The following is a 23422-nucleotide window of genomic DNA, read 5'->3' on the forward strand; positions in this document are numbered from 1 at the left end:
GCAGTAATCTTGGGCCAGTCATTAAGTCAGTAAAAAACAAATAGCAAAAATATTTGGGAACTTGGTAGAATTTTGATAAAGGTTGATTGGTCCTTTGTTTTTAGCTGGAAAACAAATTCTAGTCTCTATGCTTTTTCCTTAACTTTTATCATTACATTAATGTGATGTGATGATACATTTTTTTTGTGCTGTCTAGCTGTCTAGTATTTACATTGAGAATGAAATAACAGATCTTTATGCATTTTTCCATCCCGTTCAGAACTAAGTATGAAACTGCCAAGCTAATGTTTTGAATCTAGACTCTAGCCAAAGTTCGATTGTGTTTAAACCCAGTTTAATAGTATTAGTATTACATTGTATCCAATTAATATGCCTTCTCCCATGAACAGAACTGGAGAGGAGAAAGGAATGGCCAATGAGTATCATCACACTGTGCTTTAGCTTATGCACTCATCTTGTACTGAGGTTGTCTCTCAATGTCAATAACATAATGATGATATGTAGACAATTGGTAAGTCTATGGGTATTAATTTTCATCAATCAAATTTCTAATAAGGTCATGGTTAAGTTGGTAAATGCTCAGTTGTGTAAGCATAGGTAAACCATGACAGATCAAAAGAGGTTCTAAATTCAAGCAAAGATGATATCCATATGATAGGAAATTAACAACAGATATGCCTCTATCATAAAACCTCTAACTCGAGAATATAAGAAAGGTCTTACCTCATTTCACTGAATACATAATTAATATCTACAGAGGAAGATATCAATATTGGCATATGTGTTTATTTATTACAGAAATTCTAATTATATTCCTCTACCTCTCTGCACTGGTGTACAAACTTCTTTGATCACAGGTACGTCTTCCTTTCCAAGATTAATCTTCTTCAAATAACCTCTCGATGCAGCAAATTTTACTTGGGGAGAGACATACATCAATTTGCTTTTCATATTTAAAGCAGCGTCTTCTACAGTAACCGAAAATTTTTGTGCACCGATCAGGATCCACCAAGGAACATGTGGCTACAGTAAAAGAAGAGTAACTGACATTACTGATCTCTTACTTAAGAACATATTATTACCGATTACAAAAAGTACTATGTATACATTGTAATGAACTTAGAAAATGCCAAAAATAAGAAGACACTAAAATATTATATATTCCCATATATATACAAAGTTTAAACATGTTTTAAATTAATATAGATTACATTTTTATGCCATGTATTATTCTCAACAAGATTCAAACATTTTTTAGAGCTACATAATATTCTCTTGAAATATATGACAGTTCATCCAATTTTTCCACTAGGTTATATTTAAAATTTTAATATTTTAGCATTATAGTAAGCAAATTTGTAGTACACATTTTGATTTCTACATGAGACATACTTAGGATAATTGTGGAAGAGTTAGATCCCAAGGTTATTAATTAATTTATTTTTTAATTTTTATTTTTTTAATTTTTATTTTGTTATATTAGTCACCATACAGTACAACCCCAGTTGTTGATGCAATGTTCCATGATTATTTGCATATAACACCCAGTGCACCATGCAATATGTGCCCTCCTTAATACCCATCACCAGCCTATCCCAATCCCCCACCTCCCTCCCCTCTGAAGCCCTCAGTTTGTTTCCCAGAGTCCACAGTCTCTCATGGTTCATTCCTCCTCCTGTTTACCCCCCTTCATTCTTCCCTTCCTTCTCCTACTGATCTTCCTATTTCTTATGTTCCATAAATGAGTGAAACCATATGATAATTGTCTTTCTCTGCTTGACTTATTTCACTTAGCATAATCTCCTCCAGTCCAGTCCATGTTGCTACAAATGTTGGGTAATCGTTCTTTCTGATGGCTGAGTAATATTCCATTGTATATATGGACCACATCTTCTTAATCCAGTCCTCTGTTGAAGGGCATCTCGGCTCCTTCCACAATTTAGCTATTGTGGACAATGCTGCTATGAACATTGGGGTGCATATGGCCCTTCTCTTCACTACGTCTGTATCTTTGGGGTAAATACCCAGTAGCGCAATTGCTGGATCATAGGGGAGCTCAATTTTTAACTTTTTAAGGGACCTCCACACTGTTTTCCAGAGTGGCTGTACCAACTTGCATTCCCACCAACAGTGTAAGAGGGATCCCCTTTCTCCACATCCTCTCCAGCAATTGTTGTTTCCTGCCTTGTCAATTTTTGCCATTCTAACTGGCATAAGGTGGTATCTCAAGGTGCTTTTGATTTGAATTTCCCTGACGGCTAATGATTTTGAACATTTCTTCATGTGCCTGTTACCTATTTGTATGTCTTCATTGGAAAAGTGTCTGTTCATATCTTCTGCCCATTTTTTGATTTGATTATTTGTTTCATGTGTATTGAGTTTGAGAAGTTCTTTGTAGATCTTGGATACTAGTCTTTTATCTGTAGTGTCATTTGCAAATATTTTCTCCCATTCCGTGGCCTGCCTCTTAGTTTTTTTGACTGTTTCCTTGGCTGTGCAGAAGATTTTATCTTGATGAAGTCCCACAAATGCCTTTTTTCTTTTGTTTCTCTTGCTTTCGGAGACGTGTCATTAAAAAAGTTTCTGTGGTCGATGTCAAAGAGGTTGCACCCTATGTTCTCCTCTAGGATTTTGATGGATTCCTGTCTCACATTGAGGTCTTTCATCCATTTGGAGTTTATCTTTGTGTATGGTGTGAGAAAGTGGTCAAGTTTCATTCTTTTGCATGTAGCTGTCCAATTTTCCCAGCACCATTTATTGAAGAGACTGTCTTTATTCCACTGGATGTTTTTTCCTGCTTTGTCAAAGTTTAGTTGTCCAAAGAGCCGAGGGTCCATTTCTGGGTTCTCTATTCTGTTCCATTGGTCTATGTGTCTGTTTTTGTGCCAGTACCATGCTGTGTTTGTGATCACAGCTTTGTAGTATAGCTTGAAATCTGGCAATGTGATGCTCCCAGCTTTGTTTTTCCTTTTCAACAATTCCTTGGTGATTTGGGATCTTTTCTGGTTCCACACAAATTTAAGGGCTGTTTGTTCCAGTTCTTTGAAAAATGTCATTGGTATTTTGATCAGGATGGCATTGAAAGTGTAGATTGCTCTGGGTAGCATAGACATTTTAACTATGTCTATTCTTCTGATCCATGAGCATGGAATATTTTTCCATCTTTTTGTGTCTTCTTCAATTTCTTTCAAGAATGATTTGTAGTTTCTAGAGTATAGATCCTTTACGTCTCTGGTTAAGTTAATTCTGAGATAACGTGATTTTTGGTGCTATTTTAAATGGAATGGATTCCCTAATTTCTCTTTCTTCAGTCTCATTGTTCGTGTATAGAAATGCAACTGATTTCTGAGCATTGATTTTGTATCCCGCCACATTATTGAATTGCTCTACAAGTTCTAGTAGTTTGGGGGTGGAGTCTTTTGTGTTTTCTATATAGAGTATCATGTCATCTGTGAAGAGAGACAGTTTGATTTCTTCATTGCCAATTTGGATACCTTTTCTCCCTTTTTGTTGTCTGATTGCTGTTGCAAGGACTTCTGGTACTATGTTGAATAATAATGGTGAGAGTGGGCATCCTTGTCGTGTTCCTGATCTTAAGGGAAAGGCTTCCAGCTTTTCCTCATTGAGAATTATATTCGCTGTAGGCTTTTCATAGATGGTTTTTATGAGATTGAGGAATGTACCCTCCATCCCTAACTCTGAAGGGTTTTAATCAGGAAAGGATGCTGTATTTTGCAAATGCTTTTTCGGCATCAATTGAGAGGATCATATGGTTGTTGAATCCTTTCTTGTTGATATGATCTATCACACTGATCAATTTGCGAATGTTGAACCACCCTTGCATCCCAGGGATGGATCCCACTTGGTCTTGATGGATAATCCTTTTAATGCACTGTTGGATCCTATTAGCTAGGATCTTGTTGAGAATTTTGGCGTCCATATTCATCAGGGAAATTAGTCTGTAATTCTCCTTTTTGATGGGGTCTTTGCCTGGTTTGGGAATCAAGGTAATATTGGCCTCATAGAATGAGTTTGGTAGTTTTCCTTCTGTTTCTATTTTTTGAAACAGCTTCAGGAGAATAGGTATTATTTCTTCTTTGAATGTTTGGTAGAATTCCCCGGGGAATCCATCAGGCCCTGGACTCTAGTTTTTGGTGAGGTTTTTGATCACTGCTTCAATCTTTTCATAATTAATCAGTCTGTTTAAATAATCAGTATCTTCCTGTTTCAGTCTTGGTAGTTTATAGGTTTCCAGGAAGGCATCCATTTCTTCCAGGTTGTTTAATTTATTGGCATAAAGCTGTTGATAAGAGTTTCTAATGATCCTTCCTATTTCATTGGTGTTGGTTGTGATCTCTCCCCTTTCATTCATAATTTTATCAATTTGGGACCTTTCTCTATTCTTTTCAATAAGTGTGGCCAGTGTCTTATCGACCTTATTTATTCTTTCAAAGAACCAGCTTCTAGGGGCGCCTGGGTGGCGCAGTCATTAAGTGTCTGCCTTTGGCTCAGGGCGTGATCCCAGCATTCTGGGATCGAGCCCCACATCAGGCCTCTCCGCTGGGAGTCTGCTTCTTCCACTCCCACCCCTCCTGCTTGTGTTCCCTTTCTCGCTGGCTGTCTCTTTCTGTCAAATAAATAAATAAAATCTTAAAAAAAAAAAAAAAAAGAACCAGCTTCTAGTTCTGTTGATCTGCTCTACTGTGCTCCTGGTCTCTAATTCATTGATCTCTGCTCTAATCTCCATCACCTGCCTTCTCACACATGGGTTAGGCCTGTTCTTCTGTTTCAGCTCCAGCTTCTTGAGGTGAGAATATAAAAACTGCATTTTAGATTTTTCTATTCTTTTGAGTGAGGCTTGGATGGCTATGTATTTTCCCCTTAGGACTGCCTTTGCAGTGTCCCATAGGTTTTGGACCCATGTGTTTTCATTCTCATTGGTCTTCAGAAATTGTTTAAACTGATTTTAATTTCCTGGTTTACCCAATCATTCTTGAGCAAGATGGTTCTTAGTTTCCAAGTGTTTGAGTTTCTTCCAAATTTTTCCTGGTGATTGAGTTCCAGTTTCAAAGCACTGTGGTCTGAGAATATTCAGGGAATAATCTCAGTCTTTTGGTATCGATTGAGACCTGTTTTGTGACCCAGTATATGGTCTATTCTGGAGAAAGTTCCATGGGCATTCGAAAAGAATGAGTATTCTGTTGTTCTGGGGTGTAGTGTTCTATGTATATCTATGAGGTCCATCTGGTCTAGTATGGCATTCAAAGCTCTTGTTTCTTTGTTGATTTTCTGCTTAGGTGATCTGTCTATTACTGAGAGCAGAGTGTTGAGGTCCCCTACTATTAACGTATTATTATCTATATGTCTCTTTATTCCGGTTAAGAGTTGGCTTATGTATCTTGCTGTTCCCCTGTTGGGGGCATAGATATTTATAATTGCCATATCCACTTGTTGGATACAACCTTTAAGAATAATATAATGTCCGGGTGCCTGGGTAGCGCAGTCGTTAGGGCGTCTGCCTTCGGCTCAGGGCGTGATCCCGGCGTTCCGGGATCGAGTCCCACATCGGGCTCCTCCGCTGGGAGCCTGCTTCTTCCTCTCTCACTCCTCTGCTGTGTTCCCTCTCTCGCTGGCTGTCTCTCTGTCACATAAATAAAAAATAAAAAAAAAAAAAAAGAATAATATAATGTCCTTCTGTATTGCTAACTAGTCTTTAGTTTAAAATCTAATCTGTCTAATATGAGAATTGCTACCCCAGCTTTGTTTTGAGATCCATTGGTATGAAAAGTGGTTTTCCATCCTTTCACTTTCAGTCTGGATGTATCTTTAGGTTCAAAATGAGTCTCTTGTAGACAGCAAATGGATGGGTCATGTCTTTTTATCCAATCTGAAACCCTGTGGCGTTTTGTGGGAGCATTTAGACCATTCATATTGAGAGTGATTATTGAGAGTTATGATTTTAATGATGTCATGTTTCCTGTGAAGTCTTTGTTTCTATAGATTGTAATTTTCTGTTCTGTATCACTTTTGGGGCCTTTTTACATTTATAGAACCCCCTTAATATTCCTGTAGGGCTGGTTTGGTGGTAACAAATTCCTTCAGTTTCTGCCGATCCTGGAAAGTCCTTATCTCTCCATCAATTCTGAATGACAGCCTTGCTGGATAAAGGATCCTTGGCTGCATGTTCTTCTCAGATACGGCTTTGAAAATACCTTGCCAACCCTTCCTAGCCTGCCAGGTCTCTGTAAACAGGTCTGACCTTATTCTGATATTTTCCCCTCTCTACATAAGGATTTTCTTCCCCCTGGCCACTTTCAATACTGTATCCTTGGATCTAATATTTGTGAACTGCACTATGACGTGACGTGGTGTAGGTCTGTTCTCATTGACCTTGGGAGGGACACGAATGCTGCTTCTTGGACACGAATGCTTGTTTCCTTTGCCAGATTAGGGAAGTTCTAGCTACAATTTGTTCAAATATCTCTTCTAGACTTCTCTCTTTCTCCACCCCCTCGGGGATGCCGATGATTCTGACATTGGAACGTTTCATTGAGTCAGTAATCTCCCATAATCTACATTCTTGAGATTGGATTTTTTTGAGGCAAGTTTCTGTTTTAACTTTCTCTTCTACCATCCCATCCTCCAATTCACTAATTCATTCTTCTGCCTCATTTATCCTGGCCGTCAGAGCATCTAGTTTTGACTGCATTTGATTCATAGCATTTTTAATTTCTGCCAGACTCACTCTCATTTCTTCCCTTAGAGATTCTATATTCACATTAATATTTTCATTAGTAGTTTTTTCAAGCCTACACATCATCTTGACCATTGTTACTCTGAACTCCATTTCTGACAATTTGGTTATATCCACATCCATCAGTTCTGTAGCAGAGGCCACAGACCCTGTATCTTTTCTTTGTTGGGGGGGATTTCTCCTCCTTGTCATTCTGATGAGGAGAGATTGCAGGGATGCCCAGAGCCCAAATTATTGACCAGGAGCCAGGCAGTGTGCACTTGTTTTATAGGGACCTTAGGGATGTGGGCTTCTTGATCTTTCAGCCTGCCTTCTGGGGGAGGGGCCTGCCCGCTGATACTCAGGCAACCCTGTTTGGGTAGAGTCTCCGTGTCCCCTGCGAAGGGGGATGGGGATGGGCACAATGTGAGCTGGTATTTCTGGGCTTTTGTTCTCTGGCGGCTTTCCCTGGTGGTTTTCTGTGCCTCTTCTGAGAGTCAGAGCTGCAGTGGCCATATCCTAGCCTCTGTCTCAGAACAGAGAGATCGCAGTCCACTCTCCACTGAGCTCTCATGGCCACTTTAACTCTGTTTCTGTTGGTGCTGCTAAAAACCCTGCAGCATCCCGGAATGTGTGCCCTAGAGCCAGTGTCCCAGCCCTCACTTGCAGGGCTGGCACATCTCTGTCCTTTGTGCTTCTAACACTGCCAGCCGCCCTGGTTCCAGCGAGTGCTCCCAACTCCCTGTTTTGGTGTGGTTTGCACGTGCTCCAGAGCACCAGTTTTCAGTCTGGTCACGTGCATGTTCCTGAGCTCTTGGTTTCAGTCTAGTTCGAGTGTGCACTCTGGAGCTCCGGTTTTCAGTTTGGATGCGCGCTCACTCCCAAGCTCCAGGTTTTAGTTCGGTTCCAGTGAGTGCTCCAGAGGGCTGGTTTTCAGTCTGGTTGCGCAAGTACTGGGCTCACGGTCTCAGTCTGCTCTCTCGGGGGTGCCGGTCCGTGAGTCCGCCCGCTCCCGCTTCCCAGCGTCCGAGCACGGAGGCTCCCTCCCCCTTCCGTTTATCTTCCCATATCTGTGTGCAGATTCACGGCTCCTTGGTTTGTACCTCAATACTCAGCGCTGGAGATGTTCATTTGCAGAGATCCAGATGTATCTTCCTGCGTCTCAGGCTGATTCCGTGGATGTTCAGGCTGGTCTGGTACCTATCCAGCTCGACTCAGGGGACCGGCTGAGAAAGGGGTCCCCTACTCCTCCACCATCTTTTCTCCTCCTTGCAGAAAGTGGTCGCTTTTCTGTTCATAGAGTTTCAGCTACTCTTTTCTTCGTTCTCCGGTTGTGTTCATAGGTATTCGGAATGGTTTGGTAGATCTCTCGCTGAATTCCTGGGACCAGACGAACTTTAGGTCTCCTGCTTCTCCACCATCTTGGAACCTCGTCCCCAGAGTTATTAATTTATATATTGCACCAGCAATATACATACATTTTTCCCCAAAATAAAATGGTGTCCACTGGAATTTTAATATTTATCCTGTTAATATTTGTTTTGAACAATTTTTCTCTTTATTTAATTTTTCATATACTTTGCTTATTATGTTATTGCATAATTTTTTAAAAGAATTTGTGAGTTCTCTTTTAAAAAGTTTTTAGAAGCTTTATTTTTAGAACAGTTTTAGCTTTACAAAAAAATTGAAAGAAAGTACAGAGATTTCCTATATACTCCCTGACCCTAAATATGCATAACTTTCCCCATTATCAACATCATCCACCAGAAGGGTACATTTTTTACCGAGGATGAACCTACACTGACACATCATAACCACCCAAAGTCTGTAGTTTTCACTATGGTTCATTCTTTGTGTTGTACATTCTATTGGTTTGGGCAAATGTATAATTAAATATATCCATTATTATAATATCATACAAAGTACTTTCAGTGCCCTAAAAATCTTCTGGGCTCTGCTTATTCATCTCTCCCCTCACTCCCCTGGCAACTATTGTCTTTTTTATTGCCTTCATAGTTTTGCCTTTCCAAGAATGTCATATAGTTGGAATCATATTGTACACAGCATTTTTAGATTGGCTTTTTTCACTTAATAATATGAATTTAAGGTTCCTACATGTCTTTTTGTGATTTGATAGCGCATTTCTTTTTAGCATTAATTAATATTCCATTGTCTGGATATAACACAGTCGATTTATTCATTTACCTACTGAAAAATATCTTGGATGATTCCAAGTTTTGAAAATTAGGAATAAAGCTGTTTATAAACATTCATGTGCAGGTTTTTGTGTGGGCAAAATTTTTCAACTGCTTTGGGTTAATACCAAGCACATACAGCATAATTGCTGTATGATATGGTACAGTATGGTTAGGTGTGTTTTTTTCACTATTTTTTATTTATTTGAGAGAGAGAGCACAAGCGGGGGGGAGGGGCAGAGAGAGAGGGAAAAGCAGGCTCTCTGCTGTGCAGGGAGCCTCACGCGGGGCTGTATCCCAGGACCCCTGGATCATGACCTGAGCTGAAGGCAGACCCTTAACCAACTGAGCCATCCAGGCACCCCCAGTATGTTTAGTTTTATAAGAAACTGCCAAAATGTGTTCCAAAGTGGCTGTATCATTTTGCAATCCCACCAGCAATGTATGAGAGTTCCTGTTGCTCCATATACTTACCACAATTTGTTTTTTGCCATTATTCCAAATTTTAGCTGTTTTAATAGGTATGAAATGTTATCTCGTTGTTTTAATTTGCATTTTCCTGATGACATATGACATAGAGCATCCTTTCATATGCTTACTTGCCATTTGTATAAGTTCTTTGGTGAGATGTCTGTTAAGGTTTTGGCCCTTTTGTTTTTATTTTGTTTTGTTTTCTTATTGTTGAGTTTTAAAAATTCTTTATATGTTTTGGATAATGCCCCTTTATCACATGTGTCTATTGCAAATATTTCTCCCAGTTTGTGGCTTGTCATCTCATTATCTTGTCATTATATTTCTGAAGTTAGAAGTTTTTAGTTTTAATGAAGTCCAGCTTATAAATTCTTTCTTTCATGGTTTGTGTCTTTGGCGCTGTATCCAGAAAGTCATTGCTATACCCAAGGACATCTAGGTTTTCTTCTACATTATGTTCTAGGAGTTTTATAATTTCTCATTTTACATTTGGATCTATGAGCCATTTCAAGTCTATTTTTTGTGAAGGGTGTAAGGCCTGTGTCTAGATTCACTTTTTTTGCATGTGGACGTCCAGTTGTTCCATCAACATCAATTGTTGAAGAGATTGTCTTTTCTTCATTATATTGCCTTTGCTCCTTTGTCCAATAATCAGTTGACTATACTTATAGGGATCTATTTCTGAGATCTCTGTCCTGTTCCATTGCTATATTTGCTTATTCTTTTATCAATATGGCACTATTCTTTTCAGATATATGAAAATAATGGTATGAATTTCCCTGTACACACTACTGTAGCTGTGTTCTATGAGCTTTATGCTATCTCATTTTTATTACCATTCAGATGACAATATTTTTCTAATACTTATTGATATTTCTTCTTTGAATTAGGCTGAGTTTCATTAATCTTCATGCTTATATCTTCTTTATTCTTACATTTATGTTGTTGGTTTTTCTCTGTTTTCTGTGTAACTGAGGAAAGTGTGTTATCATCACCCATTATTATGGCGTTCTCTACTTTTCTTATTTTTCTATCTTTTTTTACATATTTCAAGACTGAGTTATTTGTTGCATTGAATTTATGGTTGCAATATTACCCTATTGAATTGAATCTTCTATTACTATGAATAGTCATTCTTTGTCTCTAGTAATACATTTTTTCTTACTGTCTACTGCATATAATATTCATATAGCCACTTCACCATGCTTTTGTTGGGTTTTTATATCTTTTCCTATCCTTTAGATTTTATAATTTCTATTTTCTCATATATTAGATATTTCTCATATAAACTATTTGTTATATTCAAAATTATATTCACTACATTCAAAAGATTCACTCTTGTTTTTTAACTTTACACTAATATTTATAATAGTAATATATATTGGATGAAATACATCCTGTTATTTTTATCCTATCTTCATTTCCATATATTCGTTATTTTTTATACTTCTATCATCTCATTTACTATTGTGTAGTTATATTATCTTTTAGTCTTCTTTTACTGTTTTTGCTAGAAGTTTCAACTTACCAAAATCTTATAAAAAAAAAAAATCATTGCTTGTTTTTTGTTTTTTGTTTGTTTCCTGTGTTTCTGAGCTTCCATATAGAAAATCATTCTCTTTCTGGCCAAATAATCTTTTAAGAATTTCCCTTAATACAGGAGTTCTGATGTTGAAGTCTCTGTTTTTGTTTGACTGAGAATATCCTTAATGTTATCTTCACTCCTAAAGGGTATTTTCATTTGATACAGACTTCTAGATTATAGTTGTTTTCTTTCAGGACTCTGAAGATATCACTACTTTGTCTTCTGACTTCTTTCTTTGTTTTTTTTTTTTGTTTTTTTTTTTTGAGAAGTCAACCTTCAGTTTAATATCTGACTCTTTGAAAGTGATATGTTGTTTTCTTCAACTTTTGCTTTGCTTTATTGTTTTGGGTTTTTTGTTTTGTTTTGTTTTTAGCAGTTTGCTATGCTTTTTCTTCCTTCCTTCATTTCTTCCTTCCTCCCCCTTCCTTCCTTCTTCTCTTCCTTCCCTCTTTCCTACCTTCCTTCCTTCTTACCTTTATCCTTCCCTCCCTCCTTCACCTTTTTCCCTATTTTTCAACCTCTAATTTTCTCTTGTCTCATTCCAGATATTTTCTTCTGGTTCATCTTTCATCATCATTAAATATCTCACCAATTATGTAAAAACAACTATTTAACACATTCATTATGTATTTAATTTTACTTTATAAATTTTTCAGTTCCGGAATTTTATTTTTGCTCTTTGTTGTGGTTTTCACTTCTATGCCAAGTTTTTACCTTAGTGTTTCTTTATTTAAACAAGTTAAGCACAGCTATTTTAAAGTCTGGGTCTAGTAATTTCATTATCTGGATCCCTTATTAATCTCTTCTCTTGTATGCTGGTTTTGATTTTTGATAGCATAGCTCTGTTTTCATTTGTTCCTGATTACTTCTGTCACATACTTCTTTAATGAAAAATTGAGGAAATAGCTGGAGGTCTAGAATGATGTATGATTCTCCAGAAAGATTTATTATTGTTCCTTGCTGGTGAGTAGGACCACCAACCAACCTTCCTGGATAATCTTAAACCATTTCTAGAACTTCAGATAATATAAAAGTGGGTATTAGTTCCTGGGATTGCTGGATGGCTGGACTAATGATCTTTTAACTTCGACCTAGTTCATAGTTTTTTGGGATCCTCAGCCAAAGCACACCAGTATTTCCATAGTTCCCCTTCCTTTGCAGGCTCTGAATTACAATTTTTGCCCCAATGGTAGCATAAGGTTATCAGATTTCTGCTTTTCAACTTCTTTCCTGCATCTTTAAGATGCTTCTAGGGAGAAGAGCTGGCTCAGAGGTTGATTTCAACTTGATCTTTTCACTGTAACTTTTAATTGACCTGTTTACTCTGCAATGCCTTTAAGCAATTGTGTTGTGTTTTTTGTTTTGGTTTGGTTTGCTGTCCATCTATCCCCCTCACTGTGTGGGAGAGGCTCTATGAAAAAGATGTTTTAACATCAGGTTGCTATGTAAGACAGACTACTTTAATTTTATATTGTAGTTTTAACATCAAGTAGGGTGAACAAATCACTAATTTTTCAAAATCTTTGTATGGTACACATTGATAGTTTTTCTACCTACAGAGTGAGGATGAGTTTATAGCCATGGACTTTAAGCTTGAATTTTAATGCTGTTATTTGCTAGCTATGTAACTTTGGGTAAGCCCTACTAGCCTTAGTTGCTTCATCTATAAAACAGAGAAAATGGCATCTCTTTCACAGAGTTTCTATGAAACATGATGAGTTAACATATAAACAGGTGTACAACAGTGCCTAGAACATAATAGTTTCTCACAGATTAAGAACTGTTATTAATTAATGGTGAACAAAAGACTATAGTTGAAATTAAATCATTATTGACTACAACTTTTAGACCAGGCGGTAGGCTTTTTCTGGAGGGAAAGCAAAACACTGAGCCAAAGAGATAAATGCACAGGCATGTAAAAGAGAGAGAGCAAGAGCTAGAGAGAGTGAGAGAGTTAGGCTAATTATATTAGGTCCAATGTGTGAGCAGATAAGTGTTTGCTTATTGCTGTGGTGTTGTATCATGGAAGAGTGATACGAAAATCTAACCTTAAAAAATGAGTAAGGTTAATCAAATGCACAGAAGGAGTATAAAAAGAACATGAACCAGTCAGACAAAGTAGTATGATTCTCATCTTAGAGTTGAAAGAGCATATGACATGTTTAAGCTAAAAAACTAATAATAACACAAACAGATTTCCTTCGTTGAAAACCTACTGTGCACCAGGTATTGTTTTAAACAGTCTGCACACATTATCCCATTTAACTGCCATAAACTTTGAGGTTGAGGCTGTTCTGATAAAAAGCCTGAGGTTTTGAGTGACCAAATAATTTGCCCAAGGTTGCAAAACTAGTACATGCTTAACCCAGGGTTCAATCTTAAATTGTTCGAAACCAGAATTTTCATCTTAAATGATATATTGAAAAAGTTGGAAACTGACATATGACAAACACTCATAGTTTTGGATATTGTCTCAAATTAGATATTGCTTATGGTAGCTGGTTGTCTCCAGGACCTTTAAGTATTTTATGACTATGGAGGAAGCTGAAGATGTGAAAATTAGAAGTTAAGTACTGAATGACAAAATAGAATTCTATTAAGATGAATATGTTTAGGCATACAAAGATTCATTAGTAACACATACTTAATATACTGTACATATGCTTAATAAATGGTTTCCATGCTGCAACCTGAATGTAGGAAAAATGTTACCTTAGGCAAATTTAAATAGTTTTAATAATTTTAAATAAAATAATTTTAAAATAAAATAATTTTAGCTCCTCTATATGGAATTATTTGTCAATTCCCTTAACTTTGATGTCTTAACTCAAAGTTGTATGATAACTGGGAATTTAATGTCACTTTCTGTTCCCCACCTCTTACCAACCTCTTATTCAGAGCCTCAAATTAAATCCTTTTTTTTTTTTTTTTCTATTTCTCAAACATTGTTAGTCTTGTAAGGGTTGCACTTGTCTCTTATTACTGGCACCTGGATCTGTACTATTGAAAACACTTCCTATCAATTAATAGTACCATCATGTAAACGACACAAAATGTTCTAAGATATTAATATTTGTGTTTTATTTTGCCTTAGCTTATTCAAGGATATTGAATAAGGTATAATTATTTAAGTCAGGGGATGAAAATAAAGAAAAATATTAAACAAATTTGCAAATTACCTTACCTAGTACAAATTAATTAATACAAACAAATCATTGCCACAAGGGAAGCACTAACATGGTATTCATTTGTCATACAGTATCTTTCTGGATGGGCTGAGAAGTTACTTACCTAATCAGTGAAATACTGGCCAGTTGGAAGAGGTATTTATTTTTATGAGCTCCACTTTTCTCCCAACATTTTATTGTAATTCTCAAGTAACCAAATCAACTTGATTTTAAATTTAATAAAATCTAGAGCCCCGGGACTGATACTTTCTTCCCACCAACATCTCAACACAGGTGAATGTCTCTCCTCCACTATTTTAGACTCAGCCTCATGCACCACACAATATATCATAAAGTTTCCAAGGCCACCATGTTTCCACCATTTCAGGTCCGTTCTGAGACATCTTAACAACTGGCTATACCGAGACAGTATCTTGTATTCCTTCTCAACTACTTCCTCTCCTCTTTTCTATTTTCTACTTCTACTTCTCTTTTTCCATTTCTTGAAATACTACAATATGATATTGAATGTGATAAATGTTTTGCTTATATTATCTCTGAATCTTTGCAAAGCCTTATAAAATTAATGGTATTACCTTTCCTTTGTGCAGGTAAAAGAATTAAAGCTTCTCCACAACTACAAAGGAAACTCAGGTCCTAAATATAAACCCTGATCTGGATGCCTGAGTGGCTCAGTCAGGTAAGTATCTACCTTCAGCTCACGTCATGATCCCAGGGTCCTGGGATCGAGTCTCACATCAGGCTCCTTGCTCAGCAGGAAACCTGCTTCTTCCTCTGCCTGCTGCTCCCCCTGCTTGTGCACTCAATCTCTCTCTCTCTCTTTGATAAATAAATAAATAAATAAATAAATAAATAAATAAATAAATAAAATCTTAAAAAAATAAAAAATAAACCCTGATCTGGTTGATGGCAAGCTCACTCTATAAACCACTATAGTACGCTATTTTCACTATCTCTGTGGATTATTTTATGCTTGTACTAAAATACTGCCTAAAATACTGTTCATTCTGCCACGTTTTAACCATGGTCAGTATTGTTCTCTATCGGTTTTCTATAACTCGCCCTCTAACATGGTATCACTCTGCTTGGATCACTCACCTTACAACTTCAAAAGTATCCACTTAGACTGAATACTTTTTATTGTTTCTTTAATGACTTTAATGTTCTACCAATAGCCAAACCACACCATTGTGCAACTGATAAGTACTATTCTATGAACTCCTTCAAAGGCACTCACTCTGATACCTTGTATTACCCTTCCTGGTTTTTTTTTGGCCCAGCAAAGGCCAAATGTAGAGCATTCTGTCCGTTTCAGTACACATTATAACTTAGTATCTGTTTGAATGACCAAAAGGTAAAGGAAAGTTTGTGGTCATATTCATACACTGTCTTCATTACATTATTTAAATTTTTCTGCAATGCTCAGCAAATGGTATAGCCCCTACATATCTGAAGCACAGCTATATTCCCATGTGACCTCACTGCTTTTGACCAAATAATCTATTCATCTTGTACTTTAGCCTCAGTGACTTCGTAGAAAACATGTTCAAATATAAAGAACAAATATTCTAGGATCTTGTATTCCAGGATTTATAGTCCACTTATCACACATAGTATAATAGGTGTGACCTCGAAAAACTCTCTTCTTTGATGTCATTTTTCTCTTGTATAAAAAGAGGCAATAATAGGTATCTCATCGTGTTATCTGGAAGGTCAGCTTAGATACCTACATGAGAAGTTATGAAATAGGGTTTGACACATGCTAGACATGCATATTTACTTCTTGTCTTCCATTTCTTTCTCTTACCTTCCAAGGTCTAAATACAAGTGTCTTATCTCCAGTTTCAAAGCTCTTCATCAGATAATTCAGTACATTTTCCCAAACCTCCACAACTGTCATGCCCTAATTCCACCATTCTTATTATTTAGGGCATACCTCTATAAACCTTCTAAATCAAGCAATTCATTGATATATCTGTGTTTATTCGACTATCTGTTAAGGATGCGTGGAGAAGACCTCTGTCTTTCCTTTATTTCTGTTTTCTTGGTGTCCAGCATCATGCTCAGTAGATCCCTAGCCACTCAGTATTACATGGTTATTGACTGACCCACTAGCACCACGGGCCTCAACATCCTCCCTAATCACATCTGAGGTCCTCACTTCCTCGGTTCCCCTTCATTATTAATAACAACTATAACATCTGGGGAGCCTGGGTGGCTCAGTCAGTTAAGCCTCTAACTATTGGTTTCAGCCCAGGTCGTGACCTCGGGGTCATCATCACAGAGTCTGCTTAAGACTTTCTCTCCCTCTCCCGCTGCCACCCCCCTCTCCCACATGCATGTTCTCTCTGTCTCTCTCTCAAATAAATAAACCTTTAAAAATAATAATCATAAAAACTATAACATCAGCAACTATAATAATTATAATAGTACCTAAATTGGTTGACTAGTTTTCAGTTTGTAGGGCTACCGACTGGTACATTATTACACCAAATCCTAACTGTAGTCTTTTGAGGTGCATATAATTAACAAACACAATATTTTATATCAGACTTTTTATTTTTTAAGATTGTGGTTGTTATTGATTCCGCTTGTATTTTCTTTTTTTTTTATTGTTAAAAACTTCGACAGATCACGTAAATTCTCTGAATGGCAAGGTTCAGAAGCTCTTAAGTAGGAAGCTAGTAATAAAATCTAGATCTTCCAAGTTTGAGTTCAATTTTCTTTCTGTTACATGTTGCACCTCTTGAATTCCCAGCTTTCTAGGTCCAAATTTGAACACTTTTGGGTATCAGTTTATATCTTCTTTGTTAGCCTGGATTGCCTCAGAGGATAGACCTCTCAAGAATGTCATAAAATCACCCATAATGCACTTCAATGCAGTGTGTATTTCAAATATTTATTTTTAATTGATTCATAAAGCCATGGCCTAATTTCTTTACTAATGTATTAACTATTCAACAAGGATTTTTCATGATACTATTTCTTTATTTGCCATTTTATTCCTACTGTACCTCGTTGCCCAGCATATTTTAGACTATATCCTGGATCATTTTATAGATTCTGTTATTGATATCTCAAGAGATATATACTGTTATTCTCAATCATTCATCTTCCCCAGGCCCTATTTATTTATTTATTTATTAAAAAAAATTATTTGAGAGGAAGAGAGAGGAGAGCATGGGAGCAGCAGGGTGAGAGGCAGAGGGAGAGGGAGAAGTAGACTCCCTGATGAGCTCAGACCCCCCCCCCCCCAACATGGAGCTCAATCCCAAGACCCTGAGATCAGGACCTGAGCCAAAATCAAGAGTCAGATGCTTAACTGACTGAGCCACCCAGGCATCCCTATGGGACCCAATTTATTATGAAGTCTTCATTTCTGAATTTTAGAAATAAATTTTTAAAAATAATTTAAATATCTAAAACAATCAAGGCCTGCAAAAGCCAGAGACCCCTTAGTTGAAGGGCACCTGGGTGGCTCAGTTGATTTAACATCAACTCTTAATTTTGGCTCAGGTCCTGACTTCAGGGTCCTGGGATCAATCCCTGTGTGGACTCTGGCTTTGTGCTCAGCAGGGAGTCTGCTTGTCCCTCTGCCCCTTCTCTGCTCATGCTCTCTCTCTCTTTCCCTCTCTCAAATAAGTAAAAAAAAAAAAAAAAATCTTTAAAAGAAAATATTAGTACAATATTACTCTAAATGAAGAAACTGAGATTCAACACATGCAAGAGACTTCTTTAATTGATTTGATTGTGTTAAGAAACTGAATTTTCTATTTCATAATTTGTTGTTTCTATTTTTAGCTAGAAGCTCTATGTTACTTATAAACAAGCATCTATTTTACCTGGTAGGATGAAGGTCACATAACACAGAAAATGGAGGAGACAGTAAAAGATCTTCATTCTGCAGAAAGAAGCTGCTGAAAGATTTGGTAACAAAATCTAGAGAGTAGCACACTTTCCAAAAAGCCAAGAGACATTTACTATTTATAGTTTTCTAATGGAAGAAAGACTCTTTATCCGGAAATTGTTTTAATCCTGAGTACTTGTCTCTGCACCATTGACTAGGGCTGTGGGCAGAATTACCCAAATTGAAAATACTTGAAATTATTGATCTTTAGAGAGGAAACTATGTGGAAGATAGCTGCACACATGACACCATTATATCAATGGTGATCAATTAAACATTGACACAATGGGCATGCATGGAGTGGCTAAGAGAAATGTTTACCATTTTAGATGTAAAACAACTGAACATTACCATGTCAGTTAAAATCCTGGTTACTTTTCAAAATACATTCTAGTCACTAATTTGGTATGCAAATTCATCAATATGTCCATATATCCCAAATTCTTACATCCAGTTATTTCATTGATTTCCCCAAATTACTCATTCACCAAAGGACAGATAGTAAGCCCTACTTTTGTCATTAATTTTTACTACATTCTTTCCAGATGCAACTTGAATATTTATGGAGCTCCGCTTTTCCTAGAAAAGCCCAATTAGTCTCCATTTATTTTAAATTTTTTATCAGAGTAATATAGGCACACAATAAATATTGAAAAAAGACCTCGTAATGAATAGAAATAATTTCCTTTTTCAATCTCCCTATGTTTATGTCTTCTGCTTATTATTAGCATAAGAATTAGGATCTAGCTTAATATTTTGTCCTTGCATGGCCACCGCAGAACGTGTCTTTTGGTTTCCACTAAGAAAAATGTGCATTCAGACCACTTACACTCCTGTGCTGTTCTCTCCTCGAATATTTGGAAGTTTTATTAATTTTCAAAAATTCTGTAGGTTATCTTTAAACATTTAAATACCTCGTCTTTTCCCCCACCAACTTTAGTCACGACATTAAACTTTCTCTATTTAAAATGAAGATATTAGTCCCCTTGCCATTCCCTCTAACAGTCTTCCCCACTTTGTACATCTCATACATTCCCTTTTATCTTTTCTAGAATAATATTTGCACTATAAATTGAGACATTTAAACTTTATATTGAAATCCTGTAACATAATAACAGTGTGAACTATATTGCCTTTTTTTAAAATGATTTTTTATTATATTATGTTAGTCACCATACAGTACATCCCCGGTTTCCGATGTGAAGTTCGATGATTCATTAGTTGCGTATAACACCCAGTGCACCATGCAATACGTGCCCTCCTTACTACCCATCACCAGCCTATCCCATTCCCCCACACCCCTCCCCTCTGAAGTCCTCAGTTTGTTTCTCATAGTCCATAGTCTATATTGCCTTTTTAATGTGTCTGATGTGCTAACCAGAGACAAATGTTATTGGTTTCAAAGTCAAGTGAATTTTTACTACTATTATTATTATTATTATTATTTTCCTTTACTGTTATCTCTCTTCTTTCTTAGTTGTTTTTTTTTTTTTTTCCTCCAATGTTTTCAAGTCTCTTTGTTTTAGTTGTTTCATTTTTGGTTATGATGTTTTTGAAAAATATTTTTTCCTGTAGTTTTCTTCTGGATATGGACAAAAAATATAAATAATGGTCATTCCTCATCCTCAAGTTTACCCTAGTATCACAGGCTCTACCTGTCCCTGCTTCATTCTAAGAGTCTCTGAACCTGTTCAACGTCACTGAATCTACTGTGATTTGGATTTCATGTCTCCTCTTTTTTTTTTTCTCCATCCAGAAATGTTCTCAAAAAAGATAAGAAATACAAGAATTTCCATGCTGGAAAATATTTTTATTCTGACCTCATATCTGATTGTTTGGATGTAAAATCTAGGTTCAAGATCATGTGAAGGCATTACTCTACTAATTTCTATCATTCAGTCTTCTTGATGAGAATTCCAATGCTAGGCTAGTCCTTTTAAATGGTTTGACTTTTCCTGTCTCTAGACACTGATAGAACATTCTCTTCATAATTTGTGCCCCAAATCTTATGATTTTCACATTTCCTGGTGTGCACTTCTTTTTTATGAGTTCTGTCTGGTACTGGTGAGCTTCTATCTTCAAATCTGGGAAGGTGTTCTCTTCTCTTTTTCTATTTCTTTCTCTGATAAATTCTTTCCCTCCTTATGCGTATACTTATCTTCTCTCTTTGGGGGATTTCTTTCAGTCATATGTTGAAATTTTCATCTATAGTTTTGTCTGTACTATCTTATTTTTATATCTACTTTTGCTGTTATTTTATGATTTAAATATCTTTCACTTTTCAGTTTTTCTAATTTTTTTTTAAGCAAACATATTTAGGACCTAAGTGCCCTTATCTGTTCTCTGATCGTTCTTTTGCTACGGAGCAGTGTTTTTCTTTTGTAGATGTAAGATCTTGAGTCCTTCGGCAAATATATTTAAGAGAGTTTTGTTTGTATTAAATTCTGTTTTTCCTTGAACTGTTTTCTCAAGATCTAGTGTTCTGTTTGGTGGTGTTATCTTAATTATTCATGCCTTTACTTTTACATGTTTTTGGAAAAGCACTGGTTCTAGAAGGAAGAATTAGGTACCTTATGGGGATTTCCTGGACTCTAGTACAAATCTTTTTTTTTTTTCTTTTCCCAAAAAAACCTCTGTTTCAGGGAATTCTCATGGTAAGGTCTGTAGATGTAGGTTGAATGGGCTTCTTTAAAGTGAACAGAAGGGATTAGAACTCTCAATGTCTTGAACAAAACAAAACAAAACAAAACGAATGCTGTTGTTGTTGTTTTCTGGGACACAATTTCCTGGACCAGAAATCTTAGATCTCTCCACATGATTTGTTCAATTGGGCTGTGGTTGTATTTAAACAAAACTAAAAACTCTGTTAGGGAAGGACCGTATTTCTCTTGTTTGACAGTGAATCTCCAACGTGTGGGAATGTTTTTATTAGAGTAGAAACTCCAAAAATGAAGATATAATCCAAATAAATATCTTTGACAACTTTGTAAAAAATCAGTTGACTACACATACTGGCATCTGTTTCAAAACTTGATGTTCTAAGTCACTGATCAATCTCTCTCTCTTCTATGTCCACACCAATTCTCTTAGTTGTTGAAACTTTATAGTAAAATCTGGAATCAAGTAGTGTCAGCTTTAACTTAGTTTCCAATTCCTCAATTTATCATGGCTATTTTTGGTCTTGTAAATTTCTAAACAATTTTTTAAAGATTTTACTTACCTATTTGCGTGTGAGAGAGAGAGAGACAGAGAGAAAGCAGGAGCAGGGGGAGGTGCAGAGGGAGAGGGACAAGTAGACTCTCCACTGAGTGAGAAGCCCATGCAGGGCTTGATTCCAAGGCGCTGAGATCATGACCTGAGCCAAAGTCAGATGACCCTCCACACAAATCTTTAAGTAAGATTGTCAGTATCTATTTAAAAAAGCAAGCAGGGGAATTTTGGTTGGGTTTTTCACCGAATCTTTAGACCCACTTGATGAGATTCAGCATTTCAACACTTCTAATACTTGAACAAGGTGTATCTCTTCATTGTTTACTTCTTTAATTCCTCTCAGCAATGTACTTGTCACTGTATAGGGAAGTACTGCGTATATTTCTTTCTGTTTTGAATCCTTTCATATATATATTTTTTTAATTTTATCATCCAAGTATTTATTGCTAGTTTAAAGAAATGTACTTGGTTTTTATATTTTTCTTTTATCAACAACCTTGTTGAATTCAGTTATTAGTTCCTTTACCCTCATTTTTAGATTCCTTAGATTTACTGTATAGATAATCATGTTGTCAAATAAAAGTTTATCTTTAATTTACAATCTATATGCCTTTGTTTATTTTTCCTGTTGTACTTTCGAAGATTCTGTTACAATTTGGAATTGACGTGATGAAAATGACTATCCTTACCTTGGTCCTGATCTTAGAGGATGTGCGTTCAATTCCATCTTTTTCTTTTAAAGATTTTATTTATTCTTTTGAGAGAGAGAGAGTCAGAGAGCACAAGCAGGGGGAGAGGGAGAAGCAGGCTCCCCACTGAGCTGGGAGTCCGACGTGGAGCTCAATCCCAGGAGCTGGAAATTGTGGCCTGAGCAGAAGGCTGATGCGTAATGAACTGAATCACCAATTTCCCTCCTTGAAATTTATTTTTTTGAGTTTTGGTATGGATAATGCTGTTCTCCTAATATCATTTGGGAAATCTTCTCTTCTAGACTATTGTACAAAGGTACCTGTGTATAATGAGTACGCTTTCATTATTTAAATATTTAGAAAAATTCAGCAGTGAAGCCATCTATACCTGGTATTTTCTATGTGGGAAGATTTGTAAATAGACATTATTAAAAAAGGATATGAATTATTTAAGTTGCAAATTTTTTTCTTGAGTGAATCTTGATGGTTTATATCATTTGAGGAATTTTTTTTCATAACAGTTATCAAAGTATAGGTGTAACATTGCTTATAATATTCTTTTACTGTTCTTTTAATATTTTTATATCTGACTGATTTCTTCTATTCATTCCTGATATTGGTTTTGTGCCTTCTCTTTTTCCCTCTCTTTCTTTTTTTTAATCAACCTGGCTAGATATTTCTGAAAGTCAATTTTTTACCTTTTTAAGAAAACGGTTTTTGCTTTTGATTTTTTCCTATTGTTTTTCCATTTTATAGTTAATTAATTGCTGATCTTATTTTATTATTTCCTTCCTTCTGTTGAGTAAAAATAAGGGTTTCATTGAGATATTTAATTTATAAAATGAGATTTAATTTGCCCTTCTCTTTCTAAATTCTTTTTTTCCCCTTTTTCTAAGTTCTTAAAGTGGAAGCTTAAATCATTGGTTTGAAACATTTCAAAAATATTTATGTATTTATTTATGTATTTATGTATTTATTTATTTGAGAGAGAGCGTGCATATCTGTGTATGCATGCAAGGTAGGGGTGGGGTGGAGTGAGGTGGGGAAGAGCAGAGAAGGAAGGAGAGGGAGGGGGAAAGAATCTCAAGTAGAATTGTGCTGAGCGGGAAGCCCAACTTGGGGCTGTATCTCCCAACCCTGAGATCATGACCTGAGTTGAAACCAAGACTACGGTGCTCAAAGGACCTAGCCACCCAGGCGCCCATCTTATTTTTATTATAACCATTTGAAAATATTGTGGTTATAGGCTTGGGCTCCCTTTTTGTCAATGTCTCTTTGTTTTTGTGTGTGTCACTGTCTTTGTCTCTTGTTCCCTCTCTCCCACCCTCTCTCTCTCTCATCACTTGTACCAGAGGAAGCAACATACCATGTTCTGAGAATCCCTGTGGAGTGGCCCAGATGATGTGGTCGGAATCCATGACCCTCTATTTAATAACTTGTAAAG

General features: G+C 36.4%; 1 protein-coding gene across 1 annotated transcript; it reads right to left on the reverse strand.

Annotated features, from left to right (window-relative positions):
* Window positions 1–877: 877 nt before the first annotated feature.
* On the reverse strand, window positions 878–18072 carry DEFB114 (defensin beta 114). The gene is made up of 2 exons (XM_026506946.1): window positions 18015–18072; window positions 878–1023 (listed from the first exon to the last, which is right to left on the reverse strand). The coding sequence occupies exons 1-2, from the start codon at window positions 18070–18072 to the stop codon at window positions 878–880; spliced, it is 204 nt and encodes a 67-aa protein (XP_026362731.1).
* Window positions 18073–23422: the final 5350 nt, after the last annotated feature.

This window comes from Ursus arctos, unplaced genomic scaffold, assembly GCF_023065955.2.
Source record: "Ursus arctos isolate Adak ecotype North America unplaced genomic scaffold, UrsArc2.0 scaffold_29, whole genome shotgun sequence".
In the NCBI taxonomy this organism is placed as follows: Eukaryota; Metazoa; Chordata; class Mammalia; order Carnivora; family Ursidae; genus Ursus; species Ursus arctos.